Genomic DNA, 15,793 nt, shown 5'->3' with positions numbered 1-15,793 from the left:
AATGAGCTTTCCCTATCAAGAAACCACTGGAATAGTCCCAGCATTCCATGGGAGGCCGTCACGTACAAAGGAACCAGAAGCCCAAACTATGATGGGACTGGAAGATCAAAACCTGCTGCTGATCTTGTCCAGGTGCCAGAAACTGGGAGCCTCGTGCTGCTTCTGCAGCAGAGAAGAGAAGCAAGCAGCTGTGTTCAGCTCCGGCAGATGTTCCCGACTCTCCTCCCAGCATAGCCCCAGGAACCGTGGCTGGCAGAAATCCAGCAAGAAACAGAAGGCGCCATCAAACATCGCAGGCTGGTACCTTGGTGATGCCCAAGACGCCAATGTTGGGGCTCGAGGAAGTAGAACCATTGCCAGTGCCCAGCAGACCAGCAATGATGCAAGAGATTCCCTCTGTAAAAATGCCCCTGAGAAGGAAGAGCGAGAAAGAGAAAAGTACTCCAATTATTGCATTAGGTTTTCCACATGCCTATCTCCAACAGCTGTTGTTGTTTTTCTGCAGAAGGGAGCTGCAAAAAACAAATAAAAATCAAATAATACTTTACTTTTTTATCATTTATTTTCCTGCCTGCCACCCAACAAATGCCCAGCCTTCAAGGGCTTCCGTGGTGAATTACAGTATTAAGCAATCCCAAACTATGTTGAAAAGCATAACCATCAGCAACGTAAAATTAAGACCATGCAGTGGCATTGAAAGATTATGTGATGGATAATATCCCGAACCACTTGCCCTGCTCCGCTGCATCCCATATTCCAGATACTCTGACAGAGGTACCCCCAAAAAAGCAATCTCACCAACAGGAATAGGAGCAAACACCCTCCTTTCCCCACCAAACTCCCAAGACTATGACCATTCCTCATGCTTGGAGACAGGATCGCAGCACAGGGGGCTAGCATTTCCAGGCAGTATCCGGAAGGGCTCTTGTTTGAATTCTGTGCAGCTGTTGTTCGAGCAGACAATCCTGAGCTGATTGAACCAATGGTCTCACTTGCACACCCTCCAACATCGTGGGGACACAAATCAGGACGCGCCACATTTGGTCCCAAGCTCTCGCACATGCGCAGTAGCACAAGACCCCAAAGCAAGTGGCTTTCGTTCCGGCACTGTGCCAGCTCACTCGTGCCAGAATGCCAGGCCCCCAAAATGGGATGTTTCGGGATCTAATCAAGCTCTGGGATTGGCTTCTATAATTCCGGGGTGTCCCCGAGTGGCAAGACAGGTTCCTCATCCCCCCCAATTTGTTTGTTTCGACAGGTCGATCATTTGATGTGGGAACAACTTCTGGAAATTTGAATGGGAACAAGTATATTTGGTAGGATAAGCCAGCTTTCCACACAGAGACAATGCAAGGGGGACCCACCCCCACCCCCCATTTAGATTGTTTTTATGCATAAAAGGTGGAAGTCCAAGAAGACCACAGGCTCCCCCATCTCTGACCTAGTGCCCCGGCTACTGAACTACCATTCCCTGAGGCGATGCCGTCAAATGTCCATGCAATGCAAGGAAGCTGCGTATCTCCTACCTGTTAATGGCATGCACAGGAGGAGGCGGAGCACCGGCAAGCCTAGCACAAGCATAATAATCGCCAATAGACTCAACGATCCCACACAAGGTAGCGCTGAACATGCCCAGCACGGCGGCGGCTGTCACTGTGGGGATTCCCCACTGGCCTAGAGCAAGCAAAGGGGGGCAGCCGTTAGCTGGAGCAGAATGTTGCCTTAACTTTAAAACTGAATAATAACAACAGCAATAATCACAATAATTTTTATTATTTGGACCCCACCCATCCGACTGGTTTGCTCCCGACACTCCGGGAGGCTTCCAACAAATATAAAAAGCATAATCAAACATCAAACGTTCAAAACTTTCCCCATAAAGGGCTGCCTTCAGGTGTCTTCTAAAAGTTGCCTAGTTCTTTATCTCCTTGACATCTGATGGGAGGGCGTTCCACAGGGTAGGTGCCACTGCAGAGAAGGCCCTTGGTATAGCCTGACCACTTTATTCCTCACTCATACCACATCACCTCTCTCACAGATTAACCCACACAATCCCTTCTACCAGGCCAGTCCAACACGCGGCCCTTGAGGGCATTTTTGACGGCCCTCAGCAACATTTGACCCACCCCACCCATGCAACCTTCCCCCTGCTGTTTACCAGGCTTTGGGAAGGACATGTGAGGGCTCCGACAGGGTCCTAGAATCTTCCTGCCTCCTTCCCAAAACCTAGCTAGGGACATCCTAGGTAAATGTAAAGGGACCCCTGACCATTAGGTCCAGTCGTGACCGACTCTGGGGTTGCGCGCTCATCTCGCATTATTGGCCGAGGGAGCCGGCGTATAGCTTCCAGGTCATGTGGCCAGCATGACAAAGCTGCTTCTGGCAAACCAGAGCAGCACATGGAAACGCCGTTTACCTTCCCGCTGTAGCGGTTCCTATTTATCTACTTGCATTTTGACATGCTTTCGAACTGCTAGGTTGGCAGGAGCTGGGACCAAGCAACGGGAGCTCACCCCGTCACAGGGATTCGAACCGCCGACCTTCTGATCAGCAAGCCCTAGGCTCAGTGGTTTAACCACAGCGCCACCTATACCCTTTTAAAATGTGGCTCTTTTCTGGGGGGGGGGCTGTTATTGGGTGGTTGTTTTTATTCTGATTGTATATGTTGTGATCTTTTCTGTGAACCACACTGAGACCTCCGGGTATAGGGCAGTATGTAAACTCAATAAATTATTATTAATAAATAGCAATAACAACAGCAACAGCAACAACAATGGCTAGCACTTAGTATGTGTGAAGACACAGACTCATGAAATTTCGGACTCTTCCCCCATAGATGCAGCTATGGACTATCCCAAGGCCTGTGGCTATGGGGGCTGTTCTAACGAGGTCCTGCACATCATACATTTGGGGTGCGGGTGGCGCTGTGGTCTAAACCACTGAACCTCTTGGGCTTGCCAATCAAAAGGTCGGCGGTTCGAATCCCCATGACGGAGTGATCTCCTGCTGCTCTGTCCCAGCTCCTGCCAACCTACCGTAGCAGTTTGAAAGCATGCCAGTTTGAAAGCATGCCTGCGGCGTTTCCGTGCGCTCTGGCTTCCGCCACAGTGTCCGTTGTTCCAGAAATGGTTTAGTCCTGCTGCCCACATGACCCGGAAAGATGCCTGTGGACAAACGCTGGCTCCCTCATCCTGAAAGCGAGATGAGCGCCGCAACCCCAGAGTCGCCTTTGACTGGACCTAACCGTCCAGGGGTCCTTTGCCTTTTACCTTTACAATTGCCAGTAAAGCTCTACTCAGCTCTGAAGCTTACTGGGTGATTTTGAGCCCACAACTCTACCTCGGAGGGTTGTTGTGAAGATAGAACGGGGAGATGGAGAAGCAAGAGCCAGATGGGACTATCCATCGTTACTTACAAGGGTAAGGGAGGCGGAACCACGGTGCAATGGATACTATTTCTCCTCTAGCGTCTGTTCTGGCCTTGAATCCATAGGCATCTACATCACGAGGAAATACATCTGTCACTGTCAGAATGTAACACAGCAGCCAGACCACCAAGATGGCCAGAATGATCTGAAGAGGAAACAGATAGGGCAATGGTACCCACTGCTTTCACTGCCCTAACTTTCCACACGCCCACAGCCTTAGAGCGAATCCTGTGAACTCAGACGTAAATCTTGCCAAGTTCAATGAGACTTACTTCTGGGAAACTGGACAGGATTGCAGCCTGAGTAATTCAAGGGGTGGGGGTGGGGGGACAGGAGCAGAAGCTTTCTGCTTTGCTATCAATCAATATGCCTTTGCCAGCTAGTAGCTGTACTGTATTTACATAATTTTATTTATGTGCGGTGGTTGTTTTAAACTCTCTCTCTTCTTTTAACGTATGTGATTGTTTAAACCATGGGTAGGCAAACCAAGGCCCGGGGGCCGGATGCGGCCCAATTGCCTTCTAAATCTGGCCCATGGATGGTCCAGGAATCAGTGTGTTTTTACATGAGTAGAATGTGTGCTTTTATTTAAAATGCATCTCTGGGTTATTTGTGGGGCCTGCCTGGTGTTTTTCCCTCTTTGCTAGGGAAGGGATATTTCATTCTCGCCAGGTGATTTTCATTGATACTCGGCCCAGTATACCTGAAGTTGCATCTCCACCATCGTTCAGCCCGGACACTGAGGTCCAGCGCCAAGGGCCTTCTGGCGGTTCCCTCACTGCAAGAAGTGAAGTTACAGGAAACCAGGCAGAGGGCCTTCTCGGTAGTGGCGCCCACCCTGTGGAACGCCCTCCCATCAGATGTCAAAGAAATAAACAACTATCTGACTTTTAGAAGACATCTGAGGGCAGCCCTGTTTAGGGAAGTTTTTAATGTTTGATCCTTTATTGTTTTTTTAATGTTCTGTTGGGAGCCGCCCAGAGTGGCTGGGGAAACCCAGCCAGATGGGTGGGGTAGAAATAATAAATTATTGTTATTATTATACTCTGTTGAGTTCCCTTGAACGAGTCATTTACTCTGAGCTTAAACCTATCCCACAGGGCAGGAATGAAATGGTTGTAGGGAAGCCACATTTGAGGGTTGCCATATTTTGGAGAGAAAAAGAAAAAGAGGACACATTCGTAGACTTCTGCTTTTAGCTATGGATCGCTATGACAACTCTCATTTTACATGCCCATGAAAATGAGGGCATGTCCTGGAAAATAGAGGACATTTGGTATGTTGTTTTTTGAATTAAAAGGCAGAGTCAGCTTAAACCTTCCAGTGACGGACCAGAGTGAAGACTTGCTCACTCCAAGCTGCTCACAAAGGCCATGATTAGCCGATTCAAATAAAGAATTTTGGCGGGAAGTCCCACAAGCCGGGAAAGAATTTCTCCATGTCCCAGGGGGGCCGGGTTGGGCCGGGCCGCAACGGCCTCCCACCCAGAATTCGGGTAAGTGAACCTTGTATACTACCCTGAGGTTGTTTTTGGAATTAAAATGTAATAAGTAAATAAAACAAGCCCTTGGACAATGGAGTGAAATCATCAAAATCTGACCAGACAGTGACCATGGCAAGTTTGCCCTATTGAACAATGGGGACCTTTCTTACCGGGAACATCTTGAAGATCTGAATTCGGAACACAGTGCACCCTTCTCCCCGTTTGTAGCCAGGGAGGAGAAAAGACACGTTTCGTAGGTACTGAGCAAACAAAATGATTAAGAAAATTGACCTGTTCAAAAGAGAAAAAGGCATTTTTACGAAAAGCCGAGATCAAGAGCAGTCAGGGCAAAGAAACATTGGTAACAATTCACGCAACTTCAAATTGCACGTCTTTTGTTACTGTTAAGGATTCGCTCACCAAGAACATAATGTTATCTGTGCAATTTTGACTTCTACATTTTTAAAAACAAAAATAGGCATTCCTGGCAGTGGCAAGTCACATGAACTGGCCTCAAATCTGTTCTGGATGGAGAAATTTAACAACACAGGAGCAGGATTTGGCCTTATAAAGTGACTTGTGCTTAGGAATTACAACTCTGCTGCTCTTCTGATCCTTTGCAGACTTGATTCGTTCTTTCTCCACAAGTTGTAAAAATAGTGCAGTAGAGTCCCTAATGTCGCTTTGATTTTAATCTGACATTAACACCCACAACCCTGTGATAGCTGAGCCCGCATGGCAGTAATAATTCATGTCTAATAATCTCGGTGTACCTAGTTTGCCCTGGATTGTGCCCAGTAAATTTAAGATCTGTTTTTATTTTCTGATTTTACAAAGATTTTATGTCACAGTGGAATATATGCCAGGATTTAATCGAGATGTTATTGGGTCAAAGCTGGTGTACCAGAGACACTCATTTTGGAATTTAAACCTGAATCTTGATAATTGTCAAAGCAGTAGCTTGAAAATCTTATACTATTCTGTGGCCTTTTCCTTTACCTCTTCCTTTCGAACAACATCATTACAACTAACATATTAGTGAGCACTTTACACATTTCATATAAAACTGAGGATCAGGTAGGAAACGCTCCAAAATTAGACACATAATCACACATCGAATGACTTGATGAGAAAGTCTTTGGGCAACTGGCTAGTTTGTACATCTGCAGTTCATTGCTTTTGAGATTATGCAGTACAGTGGTACCTTGGTTTAAGAACAGCTTAGTTTATGAACAACTTAGATTAAGAACGCTGTAAACCCGGAAGTAGGTGTTTTGGTTTGTGAACTTTGCCTTGGAAGCAGAACATGTTCTGCTTCCTATTAAGTATGTTCCATTTGGAAATTGAGTCCCCCACTGCTATGGGGAAGCACGCCTTGGTTTAAGAACTCTTTGGTTTAAGAACGTGTTATGTATTAGTGTATATAGTATTCCCTCAGGTCCTTTACAGTTGTTTTAGGAGGGAACTTTAGGAGGGAACTTTGAATTATGTTTGATACATTGTTTGAGCCAGCCTCTATAAAAGCAGGCCGGCTCGGCAATGCAGTTCAGTTCTGTTCCAGCTTCCAAATAAAGAGCTGCTTTGGAGAGATTGCTGTGTCGTCTGCTATGCTTACCCACAACTTAACAGAACGGACTTCCGGAACAGATTAAGTTCATAAACCAAGGTACCCCTGTAGTTCTGCAACTCTACTCTTGCGTCAATTTGAAATTCTGCAGTACTGAAAAAAGTGGTGTTTACAGTGCTGCAATGCCCCAGTGCGATCCCGCTCTGTCGCCGGCAGCTTGGAACACAGACAGGCCAATTAAGGAGACGGTGGGGGTGACGGTGAGGGGCCCAATGTAGTTTAGCATGGCCCCAGGGAGGCCCACCAGACCAATGACCACCTCAACCAGGCTGGAAACGATGATTGCTCCTTGGATCTATGGTAGAAAAGAGACACAACGTGGATCAGGTCACATTTCACTGCAGATACTAATGTGGGGATGTTGTGGATAGTAGGAGAGGATATATTGATTAAATACAGTGGTACCTCGACTTACGAAGACGATCCGTTCCACGGCCGTCTTCATAAGTCGAGGTTTTCGGATGTCGAAGTGCTGCTTCGGCGCATGCACCAACCGTGCGCGAAGAAAAGACTTCCGGGGGTTGTCGACTTCAGAAGTCGAAACCTTCGGAAGTTGAAGCATTCGGTTGTCGAGGTATGACTGTATTATCCTTCCTCACTCACGCTAGTGAGCTAGTAGCAGAGTACGTTTCCCTGTATATCGGAGGAAGCTAGTTGGTAGATTCGTTTGAATCTCTTGAGTTAAGCAATCCAGTCTGGCTTGTCCAGATCGGATTGTTCCTGGTAAATTTCCCTTTATTCCCTCTTTAAAAAATAAGGACACCACAGTCTTCTCTTAAAAGTAGTAAGAAGTTTACTTGCATTCAGTTCACAGTATGATCCTGAAAGCAGGCTTTAGCTTGTACCGGTAGTTACAGAAGAGAGTGTGGGTTAATCCCATGTGGTGAATGAGCCCATGTGCTGCTGGCTAAGAGCCAGCAGACAGCAAAAGCATCCAGAGGGAAGAAGGCAGAAAAGCGAAAGGAGGAGGGGGAAATGGCTGCGTGACCAGCCCTATTGTAGGGTCTGCCAGAGTCACGCCCATCTATCTGGTCACACACAGGGAGAAGATGCTCCAGACCAGGTGTGACAGGAAGTCCTCCTGGCGAGAGTAACATTCCCCTGTGTGTCCACTCTGGGCAAACAGGAAATGTTGTATTTGACTGCTCTTGTGATGTTACATCCCATAAGAAAATGCAGATTCTATGATGGGGATGCATTATGCAAGTTGATAACATCTGCAGAAATTCACTTAGTTTGTAGACCTCCTTCAGGTTGCATAATTCTTAAAAGAATTACAAATTTGATTTCCCTCCTTGTTTGGGATCACTTAGGCTGCAACCCTTATTTTGTGCTTTTATTTTGTATTTTTATGCATCTCCCTGAGATCTCCAGATGAAGGGTGGCATGCAAATTTAATAAATAAATGAATATTTTTAATTAAAAAACAAACAAACCCTTAATGCAAACATGCAAATGTGTGCAGCCTAAGGCTGCAACCTTACACACGCATTCCCACGTTGGAGTTACTTCTAAATTAACATGCATAGCATTGTACTGAAAGCCTCTGATCTAGAAACCTTGACTTGGGGGAGGAAGCAGCTGCATTTGGTCCCTATGACACTAGCAAAATGTATTCCATTGAATTATATCAGGGAGCCCGACATTCTCCAGTTGGACTCCCAACTCCCAACAGGTCCAGCCAGTGTGGTTCCCAATTCTTGAATTACAGTTAGGTATTAACTGTATTTCAATAATAATAATAATAATAATAATAAATAGTTTATTTATTATTTCTACCCCTCCCATCTGGTTGGGTTGCCCCAGCCACTCTGAGCAGCTCCCAACAGAATATAAAACATTTCTGAATGTTTTATACCGCTTAAAACATCTAGAACAGGAGTAGCCTAAATGGTGACCTCCAGACGTTGCTGGTTAAGCCTCTTACTATACAATATCATTGTTCTGGCTGGCTAGGGCTCATAGCAGTTGGAGTGTACCGTCTTGGCTGCCCCTGATTTAGATCATGAATAAGACAAAGGTGGTGGGGCAGATACCAAAACTGCTTTTTCTTGACTCCTTTCACTTATGAAAATTAAACTTGCAAAGGCAAACAGGACTCTGTTGATAATAACTTAGCGTTCCTGCCCGCTTTCCTGAAAAAAATATATCCCCGCCCGTTTTGGTGCAATTTGTCTTTACTGAAAGATTTCCATGGATAACAAAGGTCCATGTAACCTCTCTGTTTTCAATCATAGAGTCCTCTCTACAGATTAGGCAATGTGAGGGTGGGGGGAGAGGGGGGGAGAAAGAATTGGGGGGGGTAATGATCTTTCGTTCTTTTTTGCATAGTGTATGGGGGCGAGGCTTGTGTCAGCACCACAGCACTAGGTTCTTCACCTATTCATTTATGTCAGGCATGTCCAACAGGTAGATTGTGATCTACCGGTAGATCACTGGACGTCTGCAGTAGATCACTGGTAGATCATTGGCTCCCCCCAATGAAGCTGAACAACTGTGGCTCCCCTAAAAAAAAGCTCAACTTTTTACCTCCTCCCTGAAAAACTCAACAACTTTGGCCCGAACCCCCCCAAAATGGGCCTTCCTCCTTCCTAAAAAAAAGCTCAACAATTTTGACCTGAAACCCCCAAAATGGGGTAGATCACTGCTAGTTTTTAACTCAGTGAGTAGATCATAGTCTCTTGGGAGCTGGCCACCCCTGATTTATGTGTTTTCATTGGCGGTGCAAAAGGTTGGCAGGCCCAGAGCGTGGCTGGTGGGTTGCATTCAACTGACTGCAGTGAGTTTTGCTTGTACGTTTGAGGGGGAGGGGGGTTGATGGGTCAAATTAGCCTTATCGATTCATATGCTTCCGTTTTTGTTTAATATTCATTACTTCCAAATAACTCCTCAGCAATGAAAGCCTGGCAATGAAATCCCAGGATCTGTGTTACTTTAGAGATGCGCTCTCTTCCTGGAAAAGGCTGCGGTTCAACTTACTTCTCTCATCCTCGGCTGCCAAATGTGGGACGTGTTGAATGGTAGCGTCCAGTTGCCATAGATCTCCCCTGCATAATGAGACAAGAAAGGTCAACAGGTAAATATAAGCACAAGGCCAGTAGAACCAAGCAACCTGTTTATTAATAGAGACCGAGAGAGAATCAGTTAGCAAATGAAGCTTGTCAGCCAATTGCAGCAAAGCCTTGAGCTGCGTTACCCAATCCTTCTGACCGAGGCACTTTCCACATGGTCAGCAACCAACACAAGTGCACAGTTGTTGCACGATTGTTGCAAGCAATCCTATCACTTCCCCTTCCAACTTTGTGCTTCTTGTTGTTTTTACACGGAGGACTGAAATTCTGACCCATCCTCCCACTCCATCTCTGCACATTCATAGAATCATAGAATCATAGAGTTGGAAGAGACCACAAGGGCCATCCAGTCCAACCCCCTGCCAAGCAGGAAACACCATCAAAGCATTCCTGACAGATGGCTGTCAAGCCTCTGCTTAAAGACCTCCAAAGAAGGAGACTCCACCACACTTCTTGGCAGCAAATTCCACTGTCGAACAGCTCTTACTGTCAGGAAGTTCTTCCTAATGTTTAGGTGGAAGCTTCTTTCTTGTAGTTTGAATCCATTGCTCCGTGTCCGCTTCTCTGGAGCAGCAGCATTCACTGCTATTATAATTGCCACATGAGATATAGTGGCAAGGAGCTTTTGGCCCTAAACGGCCTCGGCCCAGAATCACTGAAGTGAAGTCTGCACCCCCATCGTTCAGCCCAGACACTGAGGTCCAGCACCCCGAGGACCTTCTGGCGGTTCCCTCATTGCAAGAAGTGAGGTTGCAGGGAACCAGGCAGAGGGCCTTCTCAGTGGTGGCGCCCGCCCTGTGGAACGCCCTCCCATCAGATGTCAAGGAAATAAACAACTATCTGACATTTAGAAGACATCTGAAGGCAGCCCTGCTTAGGGAAGCTTTTAATGTTTGATGTTTTAATGTATTTTTAATCTTTCGTTGGAAGCCGCCCAGAGTGCCTGGGGAAACCCAGCCAGATGGGTGGGGTATAAATAATAATAAATAATAATAAATAATGATTATGATTATTTAGTGATAAGTAACGCGAGTCATGAAAAGGGACCCAGGTGGCTCTGTGGGTTAAACTACTGAGCCTAGGGCTTGCTGATCAGAAGGTCGGCGGTTCGAATCCCTGTGACAGGGTGAGCTCCCATTGCTTGGTCCCAGCTCCTGCCAACCTAGCAGTTCAAAAGCACGCCAAATGTAAGTAGATAAATAGGAACCACTACAGCAGGAAGGTAAATGGCGTTTCCGTGTGCTGCTCTGGTTCGCCAGAAGCGGCTTTGTCATGCTGGCCACATGACCTGGAAGCTATACACCTGCTCCCTCAGCCAATAATGCGAGATGAGCGCGCAACCCCAGAGTCGGTCACGACTGGACCTAATGGTCAGGGGTCCCTTTACCTTTACCTAATGCGAGTCATGACCCTCCTCAGTTCCCATCCCCATGTCATCTGGTAAACAATTATATTTTAAACTTTTGTTTAATGCCCTCGGCGGCTGTCTGTGTGTTGTGTTCAAGCACAGGGAACTAAGAACTGTAGGAAACCAGCCCCCCCCCCACCCGTATTCCCCGCTTATTCCCTTCACAACCACATCTAGCACAGCCCCCCTCCCAAGTCCGTAGCCGATTTCCATGAGAAATGCCACATGCAGAGAGGGGAGATTTAAGCCATATCTTCCCAGCTGCAGTCTCAACAAAAATTGCGTATCTACGCTCAAAATTGCACACTTAAATTTGAGTTACGTTCGAGAGCTAGCCACCAGTTATCATCTACCATTTATAAAACATATACTGTATATATATAGACAGACAGTCAAGGGGTAGCCAAAGGGGCACCTCTGAGAAAATCTCATCTGAAAAGCAGGTTCATATGGGAGGAAGTGATGTAGGGTTCAATTAAAGGTAAAAAGGTAAAGATAAAGGACCCCTGGATGGTTAAGTCCAGTTAAAGGCGACTATGGGGTTGCGGCACTCATCTCACTTTCAGGCCAAGGGAGCCGGCATTTGTCCACAGACAGCTTTCCGGGTCATTTGGCCAGCATGACTAAACCACTTCTGGCGCAACGGGACACCGTGTCGGAAACCAGAGCACACAGAAACACCATTTACATTCCCGCCACAGTAGTATCTGTCTATCTACTTGCACTGGCATGCTTTCGAACTGCTAGGTTGGCAGGAGCTGGGACCGTTCAACAGGAGCTCACCCCGTCACAGGGATTCGAACCCCCAACCTTCTGATCGGCAAGCCCAAGAGGCTCTGTGGTTTGCACCACAGCACCACCTTCGTCCCTCAGGGTTCAATTATATGAATGCTTACTTGACAGTAAGCCTCACCAATTTCAAAAGGGCTTACTTCCTAGTAAATGGGCATGGAATTGTACCTCAGTTACCATCAAGTTCTTATGAGAGAAGGTCTTTTGGATACTGACTGGTAACTAATCATATGGGTTGCTAGTTTTCTGTAGCACCCCAACAAGTGAAGAGATGCTACATTTATCATGGTTATTGTATTTCTGTGACAATATCTTTCTCACTGCAAAGTGGGATGTTATCAGCCTTCTGTGTATATATCAAAGTGTAAATTTTATTCCATTTGTATTTAAAGGCGAGCCTACCTCATTTTCACTGGAAACCCAGTCAGGTGGGCGGGGTACAAATAATAAATTATTATTTATTATTATTTCTGAGACAATACACAAAACAAAACAAGGGAGTCCCCCAAAGCTTGCACTTCTCCAAATTTTGTAAATCAGCTCTCTCACCAAGTAATGTACATGAAAATACACTAGGCAAAGTATGCATAAATGCACATATTTGTGAAAATAACATACAAGAATGCAATGCATTCTATTAGAAGAGATGGCTTCAAAAAAATATCTCTATTAGCAGAAATATGCAGTGAAATGCTGATGAATTTTCAGCTCTTTTAAAAAGAGTTACAAACTGATGTGGACACTGAATTTAAGCTTGGGAAAGTGAGGATTTTTAGTATTGATGGCATTTTAGTCACTTTTTAAAAACAAAAACTAACCCAAAGCAACTAACATAGTACAAATATTGAAAACTAAATATAACCATCAGAAAAGGCATAACTGAGAGAAATCGAAATTGACAGATTCACAACACATTATGTTACCATCTTGGAAGTATGGGGAGGCCCTCGAGTTATCTCCTAACAACCTTCAGGATGAAACAAGTTTGAATTACCTTCTGGAGGGCATTTCCATTTCTCCAGGGCTAGAATAGATTTGGCGGGAACCAGGAAGGCCAAGGCGCTGGCTTGAAACAGAGGCAGTCTGGATTGCCAAAGAGAAAGAGAGCGTGACTTCCCACAACTTCCTTAAGTTCGCCGAAGGGTGGGGAGGTGGGGAGCTGAGAAAAACATACCTAATTCCCACAGTGCTTTGGATAAGAGTCGTGATCCCCACGCAGCTGAAGATCGTACCGATGAGCTGGCTAATGGTGTATTGGTCCTTCCCTACGCACAGGGATTCTGCCAGTAGAAAGGGAACTGCGATGGTGCCACTGAAACATGTCAAATAATGCTGGAGGAGGGAAATTGGAAGGAGGCTAGGTCAAAAGAGCACCCAATTAGACACATTCCCAAAATTTAAACCGCAGCTCAGGACCGCAATACTTCCAAGGACCCCCTTTCTAAGATTTCATCCCGAGGCCCTTCTTCACGTGCCTCCTCCACGAGAGGTCCAGAGGGTGGCAACACAAGAACAGGGCCTTTTCTGCAGTGGCTCCCCATTTGTGGAATGCCCTCCCCAGGGAGGCTCGCTTGGTGCCCTCCTTTAGGCACCAGGAGAAAATGTTTTTCTTTAACCAGGCCTTTGGCTGATTAACATTCTATGTCCTTTCAAATGTGTTGTAGGCGTGGGGTTAGAGGGTTTTCTTGCTTTTTTGTGCATTTTGTGTTTTCTAATACTGTCGTTTTGTGTTGTAAACCACCCTGAGATCTACAGGTATAGGGCGGTATACAAATTTGATTAATCAATCAATCAATCAATCACGTAAGGGTCCCTCCAGACTGGTGTCTTAGTGCAGGCATATTCTGCCATGTGTGTTTTCTCTTTTGAGCTGTTGACTGCACATAGCATTATTAGCAGTTATAGGTCATGCATGCCTAAAAAATACTACCGGTAATCGTCTTTTCCCGGGCTTTTTTAATATTAAAAAAAGCATGGGGAAATACATATAAAGATTTAGAAATAATGTGGGAAATGATTAAGGGGTGATATGATAGCCATGTTCAAATATATAAAAGGATGTCATATAGAGGAGGATGAAAGATTGTTTTCTGCTGCTCCAGAGAAGCGGACACGGAGCAATGGATTCAAACTACAAGAAAGAAGATCCACCTAAACATTAGGAAGAACTTCCTGACAGTAAGAGCTGTTCGACAGTGGAACTTGCTGCCAAGGAGTGTGGTGGAGTCTCCTTCTTTGGAGGTCTTTAAGCGGAGGCTTGACAGCCATCTGTCAAGAATGCTTTGATGGTGCTTCCTGCTTGGCAGGGAGTTGGACTGGTCTTGTGGTCTCTTCCAACTCTATGATTCTATGATTGTTGTTTAAAAAAACTGAAGTTATGGTACTGAGATGTATAGGACCGGATGGACTTATGGACTTATAGAGCAAAAGACTTTGTCCCTGCATCTGAGTGTCAAAGCCAGGCCAAGATCAGCCCATCCCTATGGAAGGAAGAAGCCACTGCCAAAGGAGATACAGAAGATTGGGGGAAATTAATTAATGGACTATGCAGGACATATTAGTTAATTTGAAACCCAAGAAGGAAGAGGACATTGTCTTTTAAAAAAAAATGAGGGGGGGTTTGCGATGTTTAAGGCATACTTTTTAAGGGTTGTGTCTAGATTTTTACATTAGCAGAACTTTTAAGTGTCACTTGTATATTCAAATGTATATTCGCTATGATTTATTCACATTACGATTGTTTATTTTTGCATTTGTTTGTGTTTGTTAAATTGTAATTTTAAATAATAAAGAATCATTTGTAAAAAAAACAACAACCCAACAATAACCTTAAAAAATAAAAATAAAATAAAAGTCACTTGTATTAAGATAAGTTTTTAAAATTGGATTGTTAAGAATATAAGGCTTTATGGACACGCATGAACGAGCTAATATAATGGAACCAAGAGGGGGAGTGGACAGAAGTCAACTGAGTTAAGAATTAGGATTTGCATTTATATATCTGTTTTGTTTTGCTTTAAATTTGCATTGTTGCTGTTTTGATTTTTGTGCGGGGGTGTGTGTTATTTTTGGGGAAATTAATAAAATGTTATTTAAAAAATACTAATTGTGAGTTATCCAGATCACTCCTTTTAATAGCAAAGGTGTCAAGTGATTGAAACCAAATTGGGGCCACTGACGAATGATAGGGAGGTGTCCACATGTTCGAGGAAACTCCAAGGGTTTGCAGAAGTACAAACATCTTTTTAAAAAACACCTAGAAGGACCCCAAATGTCCAAATACCTCCCTTACAGCCCCTTTCAGTTCCTGATATCATGAAAAACACACCTGCAATTCATAGAATCATGGATGCATAGAATTGAAGAGTCGGAACGGACCCTGATGATCATCTAGTCCAACCCCCTGCAATGTAGGAATATTTAACTGTCCCATATGGGGATCTAACTTGCCACCTTGTTTGTGTATACAGCTGAAGCGCGAGTATGCACCCAATTTATCACTAAACCAGCAGCTGGGATTATAGGACACTATTTAGAATTTACATGGGTGGGGTGTGTGGCATAGCATCTTAGTTAACTCTGCACAGAATGTAAGACACAGGGGTCCCCAAACTAAGGCCCAGAGGCTGGATGCGGCCCAATCACCTTCTAAATCCGGCCCGCGGACGGTCTGGGAATCAGCATGTTTTTACATGAGTAGAATGTGTGCTTTTATTTAAAGTGCATCTCTGGGTTATTTGTGGGCCTGCCTGGTCTTTTTGCATGAGTAGAACGTGTCCTTTTATTTAAAATGCATCTCTGGGTTATTTGTGGGGCATAGGAATTCGTTCATTTTTTTTTCAAAATATAGTCCGCCCTGCCCCCCGCCCCCCAAGGTCTGAGGAACAATGGACCGGCCCCCTGCTGAAAAAGTTGGCTGACCCCGATTTAAGAGATTAAAATGCATTTTTAAATAAAGTACAGAGAGGGAGAGTCAAAAGGGAAG

The 15,793-nt window shown here is 45.1% G+C and overlaps 1 protein-coding gene across 3 annotated transcripts in view; it reads right to left on the bottom strand.

Moving 5' to 3' along the window:
• Window positions 1-15,793, bottom strand: part of SLC23A1 (solute carrier family 23 member 1) — a 33,734-nt gene that overhangs the window by 12,371 nt on the left and 5,570 nt on the right. For all 3 annotated transcript variants that reach the window (XM_035110182.2, XM_035110183.2, XM_035110184.2), the window contains exons 4-11: window positions 12,983-13,140; window positions 12,803-12,891; window positions 9,517-9,584; window positions 6,651-6,832; window positions 5,081-5,201; window positions 3,416-3,572; window positions 1,527-1,674; window positions 305-410 (exon numbers count right to left, since the gene is read on the bottom strand). In XM_035110182.2, coding sequence (XP_034966073.2) covers window positions 305-410; window positions 1,527-1,674; window positions 3,416-3,572; window positions 5,081-5,201; window positions 6,651-6,832; window positions 9,517-9,584; window positions 12,803-12,891; window positions 12,983-13,140 — 1,029 coding nt within the window. The remainder of the gene's footprint in view (window positions 1-304; window positions 411-1,526; window positions 1,675-3,415; window positions 3,573-5,080; window positions 5,202-6,650; window positions 6,833-9,516; window positions 9,585-12,802; window positions 12,892-12,982; window positions 13,141-15,793) is intronic.

This window comes from Zootoca vivipara, chromosome 3, assembly GCF_963506605.1.
Source record: "Zootoca vivipara chromosome 3, rZooViv1.1, whole genome shotgun sequence".
In the NCBI taxonomy this organism is placed as follows: domain Eukaryota; kingdom Metazoa; phylum Chordata; class Lepidosauria; order Squamata; family Lacertidae; genus Zootoca; species Zootoca vivipara.
The sequence above is the reverse complement of the archived record's forward strand: the minus strand, read 5'-3'. Positions and strand labels throughout refer to the sequence as shown.